This window comes from Elephantulus edwardii, unplaced genomic scaffold, assembly GCF_000299155.1.
Source record: "Elephantulus edwardii isolate Elephantulus edwardi_28Jun2011 unplaced genomic scaffold, EleEdw1.0 scaffold00165, whole genome shotgun sequence".
Lineage (NCBI taxonomy): Eukaryota > Metazoa > Chordata > Mammalia > Macroscelidea > Macroscelididae > Elephantulus > Elephantulus edwardii.
This window is the reverse complement of record NW_006399915.1, coordinates 7065098-7086945: the sequence shown is the minus strand read 5'-3', so window position 1 is coordinate 7086945 and position 21848 is coordinate 7065098. Positions and strand designations below refer to the sequence as shown.

General features: G+C 35.6%; 1 protein-coding gene across 1 annotated transcript in view; it reads left to right on the top strand.

Annotated features, from left to right (window-relative positions):
* ATG3 (autophagy related 3) overlaps positions 1 to 20886 on the top strand; it is a 45969-nt gene extending 25083 nt beyond the window's left edge. Inside the window, exons 6-12 of the mRNA XM_006895345.1 lie at positions 2116 to 2165; positions 10684 to 10768; positions 15407 to 15441; positions 15673 to 15828; positions 16730 to 16857; positions 18831 to 18899; positions 20615 to 20886. Coding sequence (XP_006895407.1) covers positions 2116 to 2165; positions 10684 to 10768; positions 15407 to 15441; positions 15673 to 15828; positions 16730 to 16857; positions 18831 to 18899; positions 20615 to 20696 — 605 coding nt within the window. The 3' untranslated portion in view covers positions 20697 to 20886. The remainder of the gene's footprint in view (positions 1 to 2115; positions 2166 to 10683; positions 10769 to 15406; positions 15442 to 15672; positions 15829 to 16729; positions 16858 to 18830; positions 18900 to 20614) is intronic.
* Positions 20887 to 21848: the final 962 nt, after the last annotated feature.

The following is a 21848-nucleotide window of genomic DNA, read 5'->3' as shown; positions in this document are numbered from 1 at the left end:
GACTCAACGGCACATAACAACAACAACATTTTTAAAGTGATTTAGCTCCAATTATCATACTAGATTTTTCATGCACATTTTTAAATTAGAAGTATTATCTAGCTGGCTAGTGCTATAGGCAACTACCTGCTTAATATTTTCATTGAGATAAAAAGGTTCCTGTGTGTTTACTGAAGGTGGTGCAATGGAGAATACATTGAATCAAATCTACAGAGCAGATTTGAATTCAAGTTCTTTTTCACCACCTAATTAGCCAAGCAAATCATCTTCTGAATAATCTAGAGACATTTATTCATAGGGATAAATTAATACCCTAAGTACCTCATATGTAACTAGTGGTTTTATGGATTGAATGAGATGTAGAAATACTAAAGTGAAAAGTTCTGTTTAATTTCTCAAAGGTAGAGCTCATTGCCTATCTGACCTTAACAGTATTTAATGTTGATAAGGATTAATTGAGAAGTGAAAACTGCTAAATAGAAAATATCTCTGTATAGCCTAAATTTCTGAAACTGTTACCTTAAATAGCAATATTAACACGTTGCTGTGCACTTTTAAATTGACCATGCTTAGAAACACATTTGCTGTCATTTGCAGCAACGTGTTAACATAAGCTAATCCCTTGCTTGGACAAATTTGATGCAGGTTTAAATAAAGTGCAGATGTTTCTAGCTACTGCCAAGTCAGCTGGGACTCACATAACTCTACAAGCAACAGATTGAAACCTTGTCCTGTTCTGTACTGCAAGCTCTGTGGCAATCTGTTTTGACAGTCTTGCTCTCTTTGCTAATCCGCCTTCCCCAGCATGCTCTTTTTCCAAAGACTGACTTCCCCAGACAGTGTTACTAAAGTATGTGAGATAATGTTTTACCACCCTTGCCTCAAAGGAGCACCCTGGTTCCACTTCCTTTAAGCCAGATCTGCTGCTCTTTTTGGTAGTCCATGGCATATTCAGTGCCCTTCACCGACATCATACTTCAGAAGGATCAGTTCTTCTTTGGTCTTCCTTATTTATTGTTCAACTTTCACATGAATAAGAAGCAATTGAAAATTAATGCCTTTCAACTGTGGTAATGGAGAAGAGTATTGAATATCCTATAGACTGTTGAGAGAACAAAAGGTCCATCCTGGAGAAAGTATTTTGGGCGTATTTTTATGTGCTCTTTGGTTTAAAGAGGTTCTTGACAGCAAGTTTTCCCAGTACAACACATCTTTTGACTTCCTGAGATTGTTGCTACCATGGGTGTTAATTGTGGAGCCAACCTTGCTTGACATCAGTCTTACTTCATGATAAATTGTTATATAATCTCTTAATTTCTTCATTTTCTGAGGATAAATATATACTTTGATAGACTCTAAACCAAGAAAATGAAATAAGTGAGGAATCATTGAGTATGCTAATTCATGCTACAATATTGTTATATTTCTAAGGTATTGGAGAGATGTCTTTGGGATTTATTCCTCTTAAAATTAATTTGCAAAAATACTGCTAGCCTTGACTGCTAGCATTGGTTTCTTCATTTCAGAAGCTTTGTGAGTTTAGGTATTTTAAAGTGTCTTGTCTGTATTGCCTTCGGGGATCTCAGGTGGCATGGTGGTAAGAAGTTACACTGTAAATCCAAAGACATGTTTGAATCTACCAGCTGCTCTGAGACTGAAGGATGTGCAGTCTTCTCCCCTGTGGTTTACAGCCTTTGAAAACCTGCTGGTGGGTCTGAAAATGAGACTGAATTATCTGATTAGATGGCACATAACAACAAACAGTATTGCTCCAGGGAATTTTGATGGCAGAGTTTCATAGGGAGTTGCACTGCTAACCCTGAGGAAGCGCTGAAAGATAGACAATCTCTTCATAATTGACAGCCTTGGAAACCCAACGGAGGCTCAGCTGTGCGTGATTTCTGACTCAGTGGCAATTAGTTTTGAGTTTTAAATTGTTTTAGTCAGATAAATGAGTGTAGTCTGTACAATCCCAGAAATGATGTATAACCTTAGAAACTCATGAATTGGTTCTGACTGCACAGCAATGATCTTGAAGGTTTTGGGTTTTAAAAATCAGGAAAAGGGAATATTTAATAGCTTAATTTACATTACTCTGTATTCAATTTTAAACAGGTGTTGCGGGAATAACTGAAGCCGTAAAAGAGATTACACTGGAAAATAAGGTATTGGCTAATTAACTATAGTTCTAGCTTCGTTCTCCTAATTACTGTTAAATATGTTATAAAATCACTTTTTTGAATGGAAACTGGTTTTTTATTATCAAGTTTTAAGTTCTAGTTATTTCTTTCCAAACTCTTACACTTTCCCACATGATCACACTTTCCCACATGAACATAACAAAACATTACTATTTCTTACTGCTGTCTTTTTTTCATTTGTCATGTGGTAAAGAAAAAACTTTTTTCCTTCAGATTCTAAGTGGTAGAAACTCTGCCAATAAATGAATTCTGACTATTATATAAGAAATTGCCTTCATTATCGAGAGTTGCTAGAATAGGAATATCTTTAGTGAGTGGCATTACAAGAAAGGAATTTATTTGCTAGACTAAATTAAAAGATTAGAAGTCCAGATTCAGGGACTTGAAGCAGAAGATCAGGAAAAGGACAACAGCCTTCAATGAAGATTGCATTTCAACATTCAAAAACAAAAATCCTCTCATCTGGACCAGTAGGCACCATCATGATAGAGCGGGGAAAGACTAACGTTGTCAATGATTTCATCTTACTTAGATTGACAGCTAACGTTCTTGGTACCAGCAATCATGAAATCAAAAGACAAATTTCATTGGGAAAATCTGGCAGGGACCTTTCCAGAATACTGAAAAACAAGATATCAGTTTAAAGACTTAAGGTGTACCTGTTCCAAATCAATGGCCTTTTCAGTTACTTGTTATGTACCTGAAAGTTGAACAGTGATTGAGGATGACAGAAGAAGAATCAGTGCCTTTCAGCTGTGGTAATTGAGAAGAGTATTGAATATCCTGTAGACTGTCAAGAGAACAAAAGGTCCATACTGGAGAAAGTGTACTCTCCAGGGTGCTCCTTGCAGACAAGGATGGTGAAACTCCATCTCACCACATATTTTGGGCATATTGTTAGGAAGGACCAGTCCTTAGAGAAGGTTATCATTCTAGGAAAGGTGGAGGGCCAGTATAAGGGAGGAAGACCCAAGATGAGATGGATTTACACAATGACTGTAGTAGTAGGCTCAAGTATGTCAAAGATGGTGAGAATGACAAAGGATAGGCATGGTCCAGAGCCATTTATAGGGTCTCTATGAGTCTTATACAGCTTGATAGTACCTAACAACAACATCTCTTATCAGAAAAATTTTTCTCTTCATCTCTAGTTGAAAGCCCTTGACTATCCTATGATCTTGTTTCTGTAGATTCCCTCTGTCTGTGCTTATTTGCTCTTTTATATTAAAGGGGAAAAAAGGCGATTAATACACACTCTCAAAGGTACACAGTTTAAATCTACAAGTTTCTCTGAAAGAGAGGGGTGGGCACTCTTTTTCTGTGCCCCCTTACGGCCTCTGAACACCGACTGGAAGGTCAGCTGAGTCAGTTTTGACTCAACAGCACATAACAAACAGTACAGCCCTTTTAGTGTAACAAATAAAACTCATTTAGTATTTACATATTTTTTGGGAGAAACAATTTAGTTGCTAGCAAAATGGAGTTTGTTTTGTTTTGTTTTTTTTCAGTGTAGTAAATTTCTTAAAAGGTTGTTGGCTAGGTAATATGTAAGGGAAGATTTTGGTAAGTTTCGCCACTTGTTGTTCACTTGTTGTTGCTAAGTGGACTCAAGTTGAATTTGACCCATACTAACCCTGTGAGCAATGGATCTGAACCCTGTCCTACCCAATACCGTCCTGCCCTTCTCCCCATCTCTGACATACTAAAGCCCACCATTACAGGCACTGTCTAAGTCCATCTTCTTAAGGGCCTTTTCCTCTTTCATTAACCCTCCACCTTTCTAAGCATGATGTCCTTTTCCAAGGACTGGCCCCTTTTAACAACATTCCCAGAGTTTCACTATTTTGCCTCCAAACTTGACTGCACATTTTCCAAGACTTATTTGTTTTTCCTTTTAGCAGTTCATGGATATTCAACACTCTTCTCCAACTCAAAGGCATTGATGAGTCTTCTGTCATTTATTCATTCCCCAACATTTAGCTGCATAATCACATAATTGAAAAGATCATGGTACACCTTAGACTTCATACCTCATTGTTCTTCAGCACTTTGGAGATGTCCCTGACAGGTGACTTTACCAGTGCATTGTCTTTTCCCCCCTATTATTAACTTTAATAAAAGTCTACAGAGACTTTGGATTTCTTTTCGTTCCTTGTTAACACTTTTCAACAACTTTCCAGCCCCCCCACCCCCTTTCACTCTTCTCTTTGGAAAGTAAAATTCTTTTCATTGTTATATAATCCCTCCCTTTAAGTCCACTCAACTATGTAGCCTTCATTTTGAAAAGTAAAAGAAAAATTCTTTCATTGTTATACAATCCCTCCTTCCAAGTCCACTCCACTATGCAGCCTTCGTTCTGGACTCCTGTCATGACAATAATACCTAATCATATATCTCTTAAATAGTTCTCACCCTCATCTATTTCAATGAAGTATACATAATTCATACCATCTTTCTCAGTCTCCCCAAACCCCAGTGTCAGTCCCATTTTACAACGGTGGCACTATGCAGTATTTGTCCTTTTCTGACTGATAAATTGCACTCAGCATAATGTCCTCCAGGGTCACCCATTTTGAATAATATTTCATGAGTTCCTTGTTTTTCAATGCAGCGTAGTATTCCATTGTGTGACTATACCACAGCGTCTCTATCCATTCGTTTGTTGATGGGCACTTAGGTTGTTTCTAACCCTTTGCTGTTGTGAACAAAGCTGCAGTAAACATGAGTATGCGTAAATCTGCTTGGGTGGCGGTTATGGTTTCTTTGGGGTATATTCTTAGTAGTGGAATTGCTGGGTCAAATGGTATTTCTATTTGCAACTTTTTGAGAAAGCACCATACTGCCTTCCGTAGTGGTTGCACCATTTTACACTCCCACCAACAGTGAATAAGGGTTTCAGTTCCTCTGCAATCTCGCCAGCTTTTGTTCTTTGCGGTTCTGTTAAATTTTGCTATTTTTACTGGGGTGAGATGATGTTTCATATTTGTTTTGATTTGCATCTCTCTTAGAGCTAGGGCTTTTGAAGATTTCTTTATGTTTGTTGGCCATCTAAGTGTCTTCTTTGGTGAAGTGTCTGTTTATATCCTATGCCCATTTTTCAGTTGGATTGTTTATCTTGTTGTAGTGCTTGAGCAGTTTATAAATTCTAGATATAAAGCCTTTATCTGACATGTCATTACCAAATACTTTTTCCTAGTCTGTGGCTTCCCTTTTTACCTTGATGGAGAAGTTTTTGGATGCACATAGGGATTTGATTCTTAGAAGGTCCCATTCATCTATTTTATCCTCTCCTGGTTGTAGATTTTCCAGGATGCTTGGTAGACTGTTTATGTTGTGGATTAGGACTTCTAGAGTTCTTCCAAGCTTTTCTTTAATGAAGATTCTATTTATAGATTTGGTTTTAGTCCTAGGTCCATGATCCACTTTGGGTTTTGTGTATGGAGTGAGGGGTGGATCTTGCTTGAATTTTCTGCAGATAGTTTTCCAATTTTGCCAGCACCATTTGTTAAAAAGGCTATTGTTTCCCCACTTAACTAATTTCATCTCCTTGTGAAAAATCAGTTGACCATAGGTAGATGGGCTGATTTCCAGATTCTCAATTCTATTCGATTGATCTATGTGTCTGTTATTGTACTAGTACCACGCTGTCTTGACCACCACAACAGGGTAGTAGGATTTGAAATCAGGGAGTGAGATCCCTCCTACCTTGATTCTCTTTTTAAGGAGTGCTTTGCTTATTTGGGGCTTCTTTCCATTCCAATTGAAACTGGAGATTGCATTTTCCATCTTGTTGAAGAATGGGATTGGTATTTTTATTGGGACTGCATTGGGCGTGTAAATTGCCTTTGGTAGTATTGCCATTTTCACAATATTGAGTCTTCGTATCCATGAGCAAGGGATATTTTTCCACTTCTCAAGGTCTCTTTTTGTGTCTATAGTAATGTTTTGTAATTTTCTTTGAATAGATCCGTTGTGCTTCTGGTTAGATTTACTCCAGAGTATTTAATCTTGTGGTTAGCTCTTGTGGAGGGTCTTGTTTTTCTTCGCTCCAGTTCTGTATTCTCTTCGTCATTGTTGACAAATCCAACTGATTTTTGTATGTTGATCTTATATCCTGCCACTTTGCTGAATTGGTCAACTATGTCCAGTAGTTTTCTTGCTGAGCCTTTATGGTTTTTTAAGTATACTATTGTATCATCTTCATAGATCATTTTACCTCCTCTTTGCCAATTTGGATACCTCTTTTTTCTTTCTCTTGTCTTATTGCTGTCATTAAGACTTCAATACAGTATTTAATAAGAGAAGTGATAGTGGGCATCCTTGCCTAGTTCCTGTTCTCAAAGGGAATGCCTTTAATCTCTCTCCATTCAGAACAATGTTGGGTGTATACTTTTACTATGTTGGAAGAAATTCCCCTCTAATCCTGTTTTGTTAAGTATTTTAATCAGAAAAGGGTGTTGGATTTTGTCAAAGGCCTTTTCTGCATCAATTGATAGGATGATATGGTTCATGTTCTTTACTTTGTTAATGTGATGAATTATGCTGATTGGGGTTTGAGTTTGTTTGTTTGTTTTTATGTTGAACCATCCTTGCATACCTGTTAACGAATCTCACTTGGTTATGGTGAATTATTTCTTTGCTGTATCGTTGGATTCTTTTGGCCAGTATTTTATTCAGGATTTTTGCATCTGTGTTCATAAGAGATACTGGCCTATATTTTTCTATTTTGGTGGTGTCCTTTCCTGGCTTTGGTATCAAGGATGTATTTGCTTCATAGAATGAGTCTGGGAGAATTCCATCTTCTTATATTTTCTGAAATAGTATATGTAGAATTGGTGACAGTTCTTCTTTGAGTGTTTGATAAAATTGACTTGTAAAAACCATCTGGTCCAGGAATTTTTTTTGGCTGAAATTGTTTTATTTTCAGTGTCCTCTTTTGTAAGGGGTCTGTCCAGGTGTTCAGTTTCGGTTTGTGTCAGTATAGGTAGGTTCCAGGGATGTTGATTGTGGATCAAAGTAAGATGAAATATTTGATAATTTCTGTTTCTTATCCATTTATCTTGATTTTGCCTATTGTCCTACTGGTGAGGATTTTTGTCATCTTGCTTTTGTTGTTGTTGTTATGTGCCATCGAGTCGCTTGCAACTCATAGCGACCCTATATAGAAGAGCCCTAACATGCTCTATCCTGCACCAACCTCACCATCTCCGACACTCATTTCCACCACTCCACTCACAGAATCGATCCATCTCGAAGGTCTTCCTCTCCTGCACCACCCCTCCAGTCTTCCAAACATGTTGTCCCTCGCAACATGCCCAAAGTATGTCAGACGAAGCTTCAGAATCCTTTACTCCAAGGAGTATTCCGGCTTCACGGTCTCAAGAACAAACCTGTTTGTTCTCCTAGCAGTCTATGTGTATTCAACACTCTTCTTCAGCACCACATCTCAAAGGCATCAGTTCTCTTTCATCCCTAGTCACTGTCCAACTTTATGCATAGCATGTAATTGCGAAGACTATGGCCTGGATCAGGCACACCTTATTCTCCAGCCTGACATCGTTGCTCTTCAGTACTCTTGAGAGGTCCCTCATAGCTGACTTTCCCAATGCAATTAGTCTCTTGATTTCCTGGCTGCTGTTACCAAGAGTGTTGACTGTGGAACCAAGTAAACTGAAAAACTAAAACTGATAACTGTCTCAATCTCTTCACCATCCACACTGATGCTGCCAATTGACCTAGTGGTGAGAATCTTTGTTTTCTTGATGTTGAGCTTTAATCTATATTGAAGGCTGCAGTCTTCTTGATACTGAGATATAATCTGTGGCATTTCAGATCCTACTCACTTTCAGGAAGCAAGTTGGCATAGTCTATATTGTGCAGATTGTTTATGAGTCTTCCTTTGATTCTGATGCTACATTCTTTGCCGTATAGTCTAGCTCCTTAAATAATTTCTTCTGTCACTTTTCTCTCATGTTAATCAGTATATGTTGTTATTATTAAGATACTCATGTTTAGAATTTTTAGTTTACCTATTATGATAGCAGCTGATCATTATTAGTACCTAACATTTGACTTTTCAGTTTTTGAGACTTTAAAAGTAAACATGAACTTAATTTCCTTTAGAATCATGGCTTTTTGAATAAGTAGAAGCTAAACTAGTTCTTTTTTATTGTATGTTTTATTTTAAGGCGAGTGTGAAACACATAGTTAGGCAGTATATTTTTGCTTGGAAGTTCTTGGTTTATCTAGGATATGTGCATTAAACAAGATTTTCAGTTATTGACAGAACAGTTGCAGTTGCCTTTCATCTTATTTGTTTGAAATTATTTGGCATAATAATACACATATTCTCTTCTTCCTTAAAATTGTTTCGTTAACAGTCACATCTCATACAGGATAGAATATCTAAATGAGATAATTGCTTCCCTGTTGTCTTTTTTTTTTTTTTTTAGGGGCCATGCTAATCTTCTCTGTATCGTTCCAATTTTAGTATATGTGCTGCCGAAGCGAGCACTTCCCTGTTGTCTTTATGACACATTGCCTACAATGGTTTTTGTTTTAAGTTATTTCTCTATTTTTGTCATCCAAGTATTTTGAGATTGTTAACTGGAGCTTAACAGAAAGTTTTAGACACCAGAATGAGTTGGGGGTTTTTGTTATGTTGTTTTATTGCACTGTAGAATTTTGTTTGTTAGGGTTATGGTTCAGTTCGCTAACCTGAGAGAATGCAACCTTTTGAAATTCCACTGTTTTAGAGGAGAAATCACTCAGGCAACTTTACTACTTCCCTGTCTTCATTCTATCACTGATTTCTTGGTTTCTCATTTAATGTGTTTTATATTTATTTGTGTCATCATCAAGGCCATTTAATGTGTATGCACCTGTTGTGAGTGATAAATAGAAGCAGGAGTAGTGTGGGTAACTTTGTATTTTTGACAGATTTTACTTAATTCAAGTAAATGGGGTAATAGTGAATATGGTACTTTGCATTCCACTTAACAGTGTCATGTCCTGCTGCAAGATGATTTAATCTGAATAATTTTTATAGGGCGTCTGTGTGTTGATTTTAACTTGATGGCAAGGAAGAGAGAAGAGACTTCCAATTTAATATAGAATGTACGTTATTTACTGTAATTTGTTACTTAGAATGCTTACTATCTGGATTCAAGTGTTAATCATTCTTATTGATGTCTAGTGTAGTTGTATTTAGTATACTGTTAGGATCAAGTGTGAATATCAACAACATGATTAAAACTTCTTTTAATGATGAGTGTGCTAGATTGGCTTATCTAATAATATACTACATCCTGATAGTCTTTATAGTTTCATGTTTTGATTATAATAATGATGACTGAGATTTAAATCTATAGTGAAAAAATAGAATCATCCCTAAAAAAACTGTATTAGGTGGAACCAGATACTCAATTTATTGACTAAATTTCTTGACATCAAATTTTCAGAATATTGATTTTTACTATTAGTAAGATGATAACTGTATCATAAGCTGGCCATTGGTTAACATTATTCTTTCATTGTATAGGTAATGTTGGGAAATGGAACTGGTATTCTATGTGTTAAAATAGCTGTCATGTCTAATGTGTTAATATGCTGATTCCGTCTCACAGTGACTCTGTGTGACAGAGTACAACTATCCCATTGGGCTTTCTGCATTGTATATCAGAGAAACTCACCAGATCTTTTCACAAAGCAGCTAAGGATTTCGAACTTCTGACCTTTACATTAGCAATCATCTTCTTAATCTTTGTACCACTTGTTGTAATGTTTGATAAACTTTTGCTTGATTCAATCTGGGTATATTTTTAAAAATTTAGATGATAAAGTTTAGTTTAGAATTTAAAATAATAATAATGAATTTATTTCAAATTACAAATATATTAGGGTAGTCTGGTGGGTAGGAATTTGCAAGGCCGATCCAAAGAGAGCGGATTTGAATCCACTAGCTGCTCTATATGAGAAAGATGGACAGTTTCCTCTTGTACAATATACAGCCTTTGAAAACCCGCTCAAGGGTCAGCTGTGAGTAAGTTGCAGCTCAGCAGCTTTAAGTGATAGCTATATCATGATTTGCAAATATATCTTTTCCTCGGGTAAGTTAAGAAAACTTTGAACTGAATATCTGAAACTAATGAATTGGTTAAATAAAAATAATAGTTTTTCTTACCCGGAATTGATAATTTTTTAATTAGCTTATTTTACTCTTAGGGTTTCTTTCTATACTTTTACTTTTTCATTCACAGCACTTAGAATTTGAATTTGGTTTTGTAGTTGTTGCGTTTTTGCTTTTTAGCAGTTGGTTTTAATAATTAGTTAGTGAGCCTGCCATCCCTGTAGAGTTCCTTGAGAATAAGAAGTATGTTGTCACTTAGTTTTTACAGGGGTTAGTACTGTGCTAGCACATGAGTGTTCATTGTTTGAACTAATGAATTTACTTAAATGACTTTAAATATAATTCATTTCAAAGGACAGTATAAAACTCCAAGATTGCTCAGCTGTGTGTGAGGGAGAAGAAGATGATGATGATGAAGGAGAAGCTGCAGATATGGAAGGTACCTGTCTTCTAGACTTGCTTTAATCCATTGCATTATTTTTCTGGCAGAATTTCTAATGTGGATAAGGAATTCTAGTCCACTGAGTTCTAAATATTAACATTTAGCAAACTAGAGAGAGGACTTTGTTTTGTTTTGGTTTTTTTTTTTTAAATCAGTGCAAAATAAACGTTGATCTTGGACCTAATGGATTACAGTATTGACAACAGTATATATACTAGGAAAAATAAATTTATAATTCTGGATAAAGCAGCAAATAAAATACAGATTATTATGCTACTTCTAAAGCCAGTTTCTTCAGATTATAATAGCATTTGCTCATGTGATTTGATTTTGTTTTTCTCCTTTTTTGGTATCCTCTTCCAGCGCCCTTAGATTGTATTTCTTTATGGGATTTTTTTTTCTCAACTGTATAGAATCTCCTCTTTTCTGGCATTCTGACATTGCTTGCAAGGTATAGAGAACCATTGCATTAGTGGATTGTTGCTTCAGAAGATTGATGTCCAGGGCACTAAGAACAAAATCATACTGGTTGTGAGTACACAGCTATTAATAGTTTCCTATTTTACTAATAGAAACCTCAGGTATATAAAAGCATGTGAAATACTGCTATCACTAGGGTTGCATCTCTGTTAAGTCAGTCCATTCTTCTCAAGCATATCTATATCTGGTCTGAGTAAATTTCTCTTTTTTCCCTTTGGTTTCTGTGACACTGAATTTTTTTCCTTATTTCTGAACTATTTTCATTTACTGTCTAATGAAATGTCATATATTGCCCCCTGCTTTACAGTGTTGGATTTTAATTTTTCTCATGGCTTTTCTCATAAAACTGGCAAATTGTGATCTGACATTGAAATTCATGCAACAGAAAAAGTGGTGCATGAATTGTAGCGTATTCTCCATAAAAGTTTAAGCATGAATTTGTTTAAACACAAATACATAGAGGAAGAAAGATAGTTAACTATTGGAGAAAGGAAGAAAATTTGAAGACAGTAAGATTGGATTTCTGGTTTGGTTAAGGTGGGATGTTGGGTGTGAGTTGATTGTATTTGCCCTCTGGCCTGTGGCCTGGTTTTAATTGTTTTCGGGTCAGACATTCTTCTAAGTGATACAGCACTGGTCTCTGTCCATTTGCTGTATAGAGGTGACTCATGGTTGCTATGATGCTAACCACAGTGACACTGATGTGTCATATGTAATAATGGTTACCCATGGTGGACAGTGTTTGATGGAGCTTCCCAATTAAAACAAGCTTGGAAGCAAGAGTGGCATCCACTTCCAAAATAGCTTACCTCCAGAAACTATGAACATGGAGAAATGATGAAAGTTATATAGGTGTTCAGGTCTTTCGTTCATAGAGTTGCTATGGGTTCTCTAAGACTCAATGGCACCTAACAACAACAAAAACATATAAAATGGCTGAATCCCAGACTATATAATTAAGTCAGAGCTGTTTTGTAGCATATAGAATTAGAAAGTGATGGTAATTAGAGATGATACATGCACTTCTCTTGACAAGTGGTGGACTAACAGTTGCGAATGAAATGTTGACAGCCTAGCTTATTTATAAGCCAGAGTAGCCTTGAGTAAAGCTATCTTTTAGTTCTGTTTCCAAATTCCTTGCAAGTTGTTGTGAAACTAAGCTATTATATATCTGTTCTGAAATTGTATGATTTTTGTCTTTATTTTTGTGGTATCAGAACTTTGGAAATAGGCTTTTTTAGCTATTGTGTTAACCCCTGTTGAAGGCATGGTCTCCAGCTGACTTAACTGTGGACCCATGGTCTTGCAAATCATCAGTAGCTGTGGGACCATTATAAGAATGCTTTCCACACTATGGGGCACTGTGAAAATAATGTGAGAGATGATGGTGGAGAAAGGGTGAAAAGACTATGATAGTACTGTGAAGTAACTTTGGCAAGATATAACCAAAGGAACCTTGGAGATGGAGCCACAGTTAAAGATTTTGCTTGCTGGATAAGTGAATGAAAAGCTGACTTGCAACTGCTTTGAAATAAAGTTTGTGTGGCAATTGAAGAAATCAGAGGTTTATTTGTGCTGAGCTAATATTGTGCCTTGCTAATCTGGTTTAGGACTGCTGGGCTAAATCTGAACTTGCATTGTGTGATATTTGCCTCCCTCAATCTCCAGCCTATTTCCCTAATCAGCTCCACAACTGTCAGTTAAAGCCTCAGTCAAGTTGCAACAAACATTGGACCCAATGATTTGTAGCATTAGGTGCAGGAGCATGAAGAGTTGCAGGCATATTAGGCATATTTGACCATGGTAGTGATTTGTGTGGCACTATGGTATTCTTGATCAGTACAGTTGCCCTTTATGAAGCAGGTTAAGTCAAACTCAGCCACCCCTGCGTTAAATCTGCTCCTTTTACAATTTTCATGGTAAATTCCTATTTCTGAAAACATGTGAGTAGGCAGAATTGCTTAATTGCTTTGGTTACTTCTAATCAAAATTGCTCAAAACAATCTGAGATACTTCTTAGAACTTGTATATCTAAAACTTCAGATCATGTCTCTTCAGCTTCAGAGCTGCTTGTCCATTTTCACTGTCTCAAAGCTGTCAGAAACAAAATTTATTACCTTCTTGAACCAATACTCGTTCTGTATTCTCTCCTCCTGTGAATGCCACTCATTTGTCCAAGTTAGAATGACATTATTGTTAGGAACCATCAAGTCAAGTACAACTTAAAGCAACCTATCAACAACATATCTGAACCCCGTCCTGTCCTGTGCCAACCTCACAATCTCTGTGACACTCAAACTCATTGCTGCAGTTGCTATGTCAAGCTCATCAAGGATTTGTCCTTCGCTGTCCCCCTTTTCCAAGTGTGATGTCCTTCTCCAAAGACTATCCTCTCCTACCTACAGCCCAAAATATGTGAGATGGAGCTTCATCATCATTGCCTCCAAGGAGCACTCTGACTGTCTTTTAAGATGCCATTCTTTATCTAGCTCTCAGAAGCATAGCAAGTGATTGAAAAGACCATGGTCTGAATCAGGCATGCCTTAGTCCTCAAACTAACATCATTAGGTTAATGTTATATCAAGCTCACGGGGAGGATAGGGATAATCCTATGGACAAAGCACCATTTTTAGATTATAGGCTGTTGGACTCTCTTCCATCTCTGACAAACTTAAGTATGTTTCTATGTTTCCCTTAGATAGGATAAGGAAAGAATCACTTTCCATGAAATTTTGCTCAAAAAATATTCTGATGTGTGTTTAATTTAACTCAGTTAATCTCCATCCTTTATTCAACAAATATTTATTGAGCAGATGTCATTGACTGTTCATGGTGCTGAAGACAGAGCCTTAGATATGCTGTGATGGGGTTTACACTAGGAAAGGAAAATACAAACAATAGATGAGCTAATCTAAGTATATAACATATTAGATAGTGTTAGGAAAAGGAGTTGAAAAATCTGGTATAGAGGTGACTGTTAACTGTTTTTTAAATATATTGGTCAGAGAAGCATCGTTGAGTAGAGCACAGGAATTATTAAGTAACTATTTGTATAGCTTAGAGGAAAGTTCAAAACCCTGAGGTGATTCACATAAAATGCCAAAAGGATCCTACATGTCTAGAATAAGATGAGTGCTGAGGAGTAAGAAGTGAGATGAACAGGGGCTGAATGTTGTAGAGTCCTAGCTTTAAGTTGAGTAAGATGCAAAACCATTAAGAGGTTTTTAAAGTTGAAGACTGGCAGGATTTAGCATTTTAATAGAATTACTTTGATTGTGGTACAAATAGATTGGAAGGGAAGTGGAAGAATAATTGGGCTATTGTGATAGTCTAGGTAAGAAATAAATTTCTTCCACAAGGATGATAGCATTAGAATTGAAGAGAAATAGTCACATTTGGGGCATTTTGTGAGGGTAGAACCAAAGGATTTGCTGCAGGATTGGGTATCAGACATTAACAGTCAGATTTGGAGTCAGTTTTCAATGTCATTAACTAAGACAGGAAAATGATAAGCCGGAATAATGTTGAAGGTAGAATCAGATGCTCAGTTTTGAACATAATAGTGTTGGTGATGTCCATTAGCTATTCCAGATTAGTGTCAAAGAAAAAGAAATAGCTGTATGAATAGAAAAGTAAAACAAGCACAGGAGACGGGGAAGGAGCAGTCAGTTGTGAGACGAGTGAAAAACCAGGAAAATAGCTATTTTATATGCCAAGGAAAGAAAATGTACCAGAGAGGAAGAAAGAAATCTTGCCAGATAGTGCTGAAAGATCAGTTAGAATGAAAACTGACTTCAACAAAGTAAAAGTCACTTTAACAGGCACATTTCGTCTACTTCTATAAATACTTATATGTACTGTGAATTCACTAAGGATTCTATAATCTGTCCGTTGCTATTGCCAGAGGTAATATTTAATCCTTTAGTATTAAATACTTAATTTATGTAATACTTTTAAGTTTTTAATACTTAAGTATGCTGATTTTCTTTAGGTTTTATTAAAGACTTTGCTGTTTTGGAAGTACAAAATTTGTTCACTTATATATATTCAGTGTCTTCAATTAAAAACAAACAAAACCCAGTATTTGAATGATACTCTGAAGCAATATAACTTCACTTAGAAATTAATTTGATTAATCTTTTTTTGCTTTCTTAGAATATGAAGAAAGTGGATTGTTGGAAACAGATGAGGTTTGTAAATGGAATTTTCTTCATTTTAATGAATAGGCTTGGGGGTTAGTGGTCCTCCTAATAACATTTTGATGTTTCAGAAGTCTTTATAAATGTGTTTACATTGATTATAAGTTTTTTCCTTTTAGTTTTAAGTTGTAAACAAATAGAGAGATTAATACATTTTGTAGAATATCACATTCATACTAATTTTAATGTTCTGAATTTTTTTGTCCCATTGTTCTATACCAGGCTACCCTAGACACAAGAAAAATAATAGAAGCTTGTAAAACTAAAACTGATGTTGCGGGTGAAGATGCTATTTTACAAACCAGAACTTACGACCTTTACATCACTTATGATAAATATTACCAGACACCACGACTATGGTTGTTTGGCTATGATGAGGTAAAAAAGAAAAGGATTTATATTTTAAATCATTGGATTTGATTTTGTCTTTTCAGGTATATTATGTTTTTTCAAACTTCAGAAATCACTTGTTTCTCAATTTCATGATTAATCCCAAACTTCATATCATACAGAAATGAAATTGATCTTTGTAATGATGATAATACTGAAATTGAAATAGTCTATTACATGTCTGTTCCTTGGCCTCTCATTTTATCCCCTCAAACTAGAATGTATTGAACCTGGCTTGTGTTAAGGTTTGGTGGGGTGTTTTTTTTTTTTTCTTCCCCTCCCCCCTTTACGTTCCTTATACATGTGGACATTTGTGTATGATTGTGTCATGTATTTTTTCCCTTTAAGACATAAATTTTTTTCACTCATTTGTTTAAGTGTAAAATAGAATAGTTGAAGTAAAAATAACTCAAACCTACATTCTTAGGTCTGTAAGTGTGAATCAGAATATTTAGACAGCCATGAACCTGCTTTTTGTGGGATCTTACATATGGTGGTGGTTAATGCCGTATAGACTGAATATAGAACTTAGGTTGGCATAACCTGTGGTGATGTTGTGCCACTAACTCAAAGATTTTGAATCTCTGGTGGTTTGAATCCACCAGTGGCTCCTTGGGGAAAGATGAGTATCTCCTCTAGTTAGGATTGACGGACCCAGTGGAGAGAGAGGCTCTGTGAGTCAGAGCCAAATCAGTGGCAGTAAGCCCAACTTTGTCTTGACTGATACAAATGATTAGAAACTTCTTCCCAGATAATCTTTCGATTCTCAGTTGCTTATGAAAGGGCATGGAGACAAAGTGAATAAAAAAGATTATACACAGTGATTTTATACACATTCTAGGCTAACAGTTTCTTAACAGTAATTTCAAAGTATTTTTAATACTTTCAGCAAAGACAGCCTTTAACAGTTGATCACATGTATGAAGACATCAGTCAAGATCATGTAAAGAAAACAGTGACCATTGAAAATCACCCTCATCTTCCACCACCTCCAATGTGTTCAGTTCACCCATGCAGGTGTGTTTATAATTTGTGTGTATTTGTTTGTGTATGTATTATCCATTTAGTAGGATTATTAAATATAAACATTATATCCCAACAGAAAATATTAACTTAATGACCAAATAATTTTTTTCTATCTTCCTTAGAAATTAGCATTAAATAAATAAAAAAAAGGAGTTAGGGAAATCATTAAGTTATTTTTAGTTTATTAAGAATGTGTCTTATTTACAGACTAGGTAATGCAATTGTACCCTTGTTTTTCAAGAATAATTTGGAAGACTCTATTTTAGGTTAAAAAATATTGATTACTTCGATGTGATTTTCTCTAGCTTGAATGTATATTTGTGTTCATTCTGAAAGAATGCCTAATTTGAAAGCTTAGGATAATTGTAAAGTTTAAGACGTGCATTAGTTTTGCTTTGTTTGGAAATGCACATTGCTTTGGGAATTTCTTTTGCCAGTATGAATGGTACAATTAGATGAGTTTGAGCCTATATGTAGGATTTAGTCAGAACTTGCCTTGTAAAATTGGTGTTGCATTCTTATTCCTTGGGTTAATGATTTTTAATAGCTAATTTTCACAAACTACTGAAAAGTACTAGTAACGTAATGGTAATTTTTTCAGATTATAACCTTAGTATTCCATTGACAGATGATGCATTCCGTTCCCTTCCCTTTTCTGTTGTTTTTGGTGTTTTATTTTTTGTTGAAAAAACAAAACAAAACCGAACACACATACACCAGAAATTCCTTTACTATTTTCTTCTCACTTAATATAGTCTCTATATTTCCAAATTTTACTTTATAGAAAGCTTAGTTCATGATTTCAGTTTATGTTTTGGGACTATTGCTAACTGTAAAGAATAATTCACTGTTCATTAGTTTTAATTTTGAATTTTCCATTATAATTTAGAAGCATTTGATACTTGAGAACTTTTCTTCTCTTAGTTCCTCTTGTGGTTTGAAGTTGTAGGATTCTGCTTATCAGATTGAAATTTGTCTCTTTTAGAGGTTTAAAAGTCTGTAGGGTTGAGGAAAAGAGACACGTCCTTATAATTAATTTTAAACATTTTCATCAATAAACATGACTATTATGGGATGGAATTTGGATTTTTCTAAAAGTCTATATGAAACTATAAACATTTTAGACCTTCCTTTGACCCAGTTGAGAGTATGTTTCAGATCCTCAGTGTTAATGCATTTTCTAAGTTGACTGTCCCTGTCTTCAAGTTATATTATTAACAATTTGAGGGGCATTATTTTAGCCTTTTTTCTATGTACGAAGTTGTTTATTTATTTTATATTTTGCCCAGTTACCTTGGTGTTAATAATTTTTGTAGCACAGGAGTATATACCAATTAGCCATATAAAGATTGATCAGTCAGATAAAATTTTAAGATAAATACCTTTATATAAAGCAAAAACTTCCAAATAGAGTTAGATTTTGTAATACCCATTAGAGCAAAGATAAAAAATAGGTATTTCTTGCCTTTGACCAGTTAATTTTTCTTTTAACTGCTCAACTTTGGCTTTTTTTTCTAAATAATTAAAACAGTCTAAGTCCCATGATTTTAGGTCTCTCTGTTACCACATGCCTTTTTGAACTTGTTTGGTCAAAGATTGTTTCTCAGAGAAGGTAGCCATTGCCCAGCATTCATTCCCTTGGCATGGTATCCTTTCCTCTACTTTCCATCGTCAGACTCCCTGGTTCTCACAGGTACACTGACTAATCCCATCTGTCCATAGTGACTTCCCTAGGTTTTCTGCTTGTTCCTAAATTACCTCCAGACCCCATAAAATGGCCTACATAGATTCGTAATCTGACTTATGACTTAGTGCAGGTGCCAGGAGGGTATAATTTGCAGTAAAATTAACGTGTTAGAAATTAATTCACTAAAATGTAGATTATTGTATAGCAAAAATGTGCTTTTCAGACTGTTCTGATTTAGTTGATCAACACTAAATAGCATTTATTCTTCTGCTTTTAGACATGCTGAAGTGATGAAGAAAATAATTGAAACCGTTGCAGAAGGAGGGGGCGAGCTTGGTGTTCATATGTATCCTTGCCTGTGGATCTGTGTGTTTGGTGACTCATTGGCTCTTAGAATTTTTTTTTCTACCAGGAAAATTTAGTGTGAACTTAAGGATAATATCTAATACGTAATGTGTTTAAGGCTCTTATATTTGGAAATCCTAGTGGGAGTCTAGTTTATTTGAGAAATTATGACAGTTATGCCTTGCTCATCATTAGTGTATGATTTTATATATATTCCAGTTTTGTTTTGCAGAATCTCGATTTAACGCACTTTTCATTAACAGTTTGCAAAATGCATTTGCCTGTTGTCTTAGGGATAGAAATAATTAAGAGTGTGTGAATAGGTTAGTATTAATCCTTTGTTCTTGATGGAGAGGAAAGTCAGTGGAGTTCCTTAGTTGATGAAAAATGGGCAACCTACTGATTTAAAAGATAACACTAGAGTTTGTTTTCCTTGGTATTTTCTTAATTAACATATAACTTGTTTACTTTTCCACAGCAAAGTAAAGTTAGGTTGTGTCATTCAGAGGTCTGAAACCGAATTCATCTTAATTAAAAAGTATTACTCCTGCTTAGCCTAAAGTATAACTTTTAAATGCAGTGTTGTTTTGTTGATGTCTGTTGTGTGCCTCTGAGTCACAACTGACCCATAGCTGACCCTCCAATGGGTTTCCAGAGGCAGTTAATTGCATGGGAAGAGAGTGCCTATCCTTCACCTGAAGAGTAGCTGGTGGATTCAAACTGCATACAATTGGGACTGCAGTGCGGCTTCTTACCACTGGGCCACCAGAACTCCCTTAAATGCACTGGGGAAAGTAATAAAAGGTGCATGACTCACTTTGCTATTCTATTACAGGGGTCTGGTACCAAACCTACAGTACCTCTAAAGGAAGAGAATTTATTAGTTAGGTTATTATAGTCTCTTCCTTTAGAGAAATTTCTTCTGATTTGATACTGAAAAAAACTAAGAACTTAGGTGAACAGCTAGTTTTCCTCCACTTGTGTATAGTTTACAATAACAAGATCTTCATGTTCCTAAGAGCAGTGGAAAATATAGAAAAAATTTAGAATTTTATTACAGTCCAATGTAATAGATGGTTTGACCAGTACATAAAGTATACTACAGTCAGTCTAGTAAGATTTTATACATTATAATTTTTTTTTTTTGCTTTTGCATCATTCTCTCCATTCTGTTTGTTTTTCCCAACATATCTTCTAGTAATATCATAAAAAAGTAAAGGGATCATTTTCTACTTAAACCTGAGCAGCCTTGTTACTGTTTATACATCAGACTAATTGAACCTGCCTGTAGGCAACACTGGTAGCACAGCTGGTTAAGATTGCTACCTGAAAAAGTAACAGTTGGAATCCATCAGCCACTCAGCTGGAGAAACATGTGGTGGTCTGTTCCCATCAAATGTATAGCCTGGGAAACAAGAGTTTTGCTCTGTCCTGAAGGGTTACTAGGACTCACCACATTGAGTTTGGTTTTTTTTTTCAGGTTATATAAGCTCTTAAAAAAAAGTTTCAACCTCAAGATATTAAATGGTATTGGAGCAAACACTTAATAGACAGCTGGAAGTGAATCAATAGAAAGTTATGTATGAGTGAGTTTTATGAATATTTTTTAAGATTTTTGTCTTAAAATTTTTTCTATTAGGGTGAAATTATAATAATTATTGCTTAATAAAGTTGAACTATTTCAATATTGTATTTTCCTTAGCTGAAGACTTTTAGGTATCTTCTAATTTTCTTGAAATTTGTACAAGCGGTCATTCCAACAATAGAATATGACTACACAAGACACTTCACAATGTAATGAAGAAGCTTAGACTCTTCCTAATTATTGGTTCTAATTTTTAAAGAATTAACTCATAGATGTGACCATTGACCATATTCACCAATATATACCATTTCTCCAATAAAGAGAGTTAATATGTTTATGCATTAAATAAAAAAAGTGTTCCACTACCAGCCTTATTTGTTTAATAAAAATGAGTACAAACAGACTATTTTTTTCTTGTTTCTTCCAAAAATATTAATAGAATTTCAGTAAATCGGAGCTCTTTTGGAAAAGAAGTGTGACATGCAAAACAATGACGGTTTTGGTTCCATTTATGAAAAAGACATTAAATGTGCAAATGGCATGCCTTTGTTTCCTAGTGCTGCTGCCACAGAAGTACCACAGGTAGACAGCTTTCTAAGGCAGAAGTTTGTTTCTAAGAGTCTCCGGACTAAAAGTCCAAATCAGGGTCTCAACCATGTGATTCCTCCTTACGTTTTGCTCTTAATTTGTGCTGGCAGTTCTTGGGATTTCTTTGCTTATGGAGATGCTCACATGCCATCTGTGTCTCCCTGTGTTTGCAAGTGTCTGTCTCTTCTGATTACTTTAAATTCTGATGATTAGTTTTAGCATCTACCCTAATTCTAGGTTCAGTATGACCTCAAGTAGTTAACACATATTACACTGCACTACATTACTTTCTAGAAGATGAATATTTTATACTACATTGGGGATAACTGTTATATTAAATTACATTCACAGATCTAGAGTTAAGGATCCCAGTGTATGTTGTGAGGGAGTTCATAAAAGTGGCAGAACTAGAGAGATCCAAGATGGCAGCAGAGGCAGAGACAGTGTGGTGAGCTACGGGAGCAGCGAACCACTTAGAGCAGGGCCATTATGGCCTTCCACAGACTTTGGCTTATTGATAATTGAACACTTAAACAGTTGATGACTGGCCCTCAGTGAAGATCGAGGCTCAACAAGAGAAATTCAAAGATTCCCAAGGAGAAGTGGGCCAAAGAAGACGATTACCTGTGCATTGGACAGGCCAAAGAAGACGATTACCTGTGCAATGGATTGCTGAAAGTCACTGTAAGTCTGATGACCTTAACAGTGGCAACATGCACAAGAGAACCGACATCCTAAATGCACCACATATTCTGTTGAATGCTTCTGCCAAAAGAT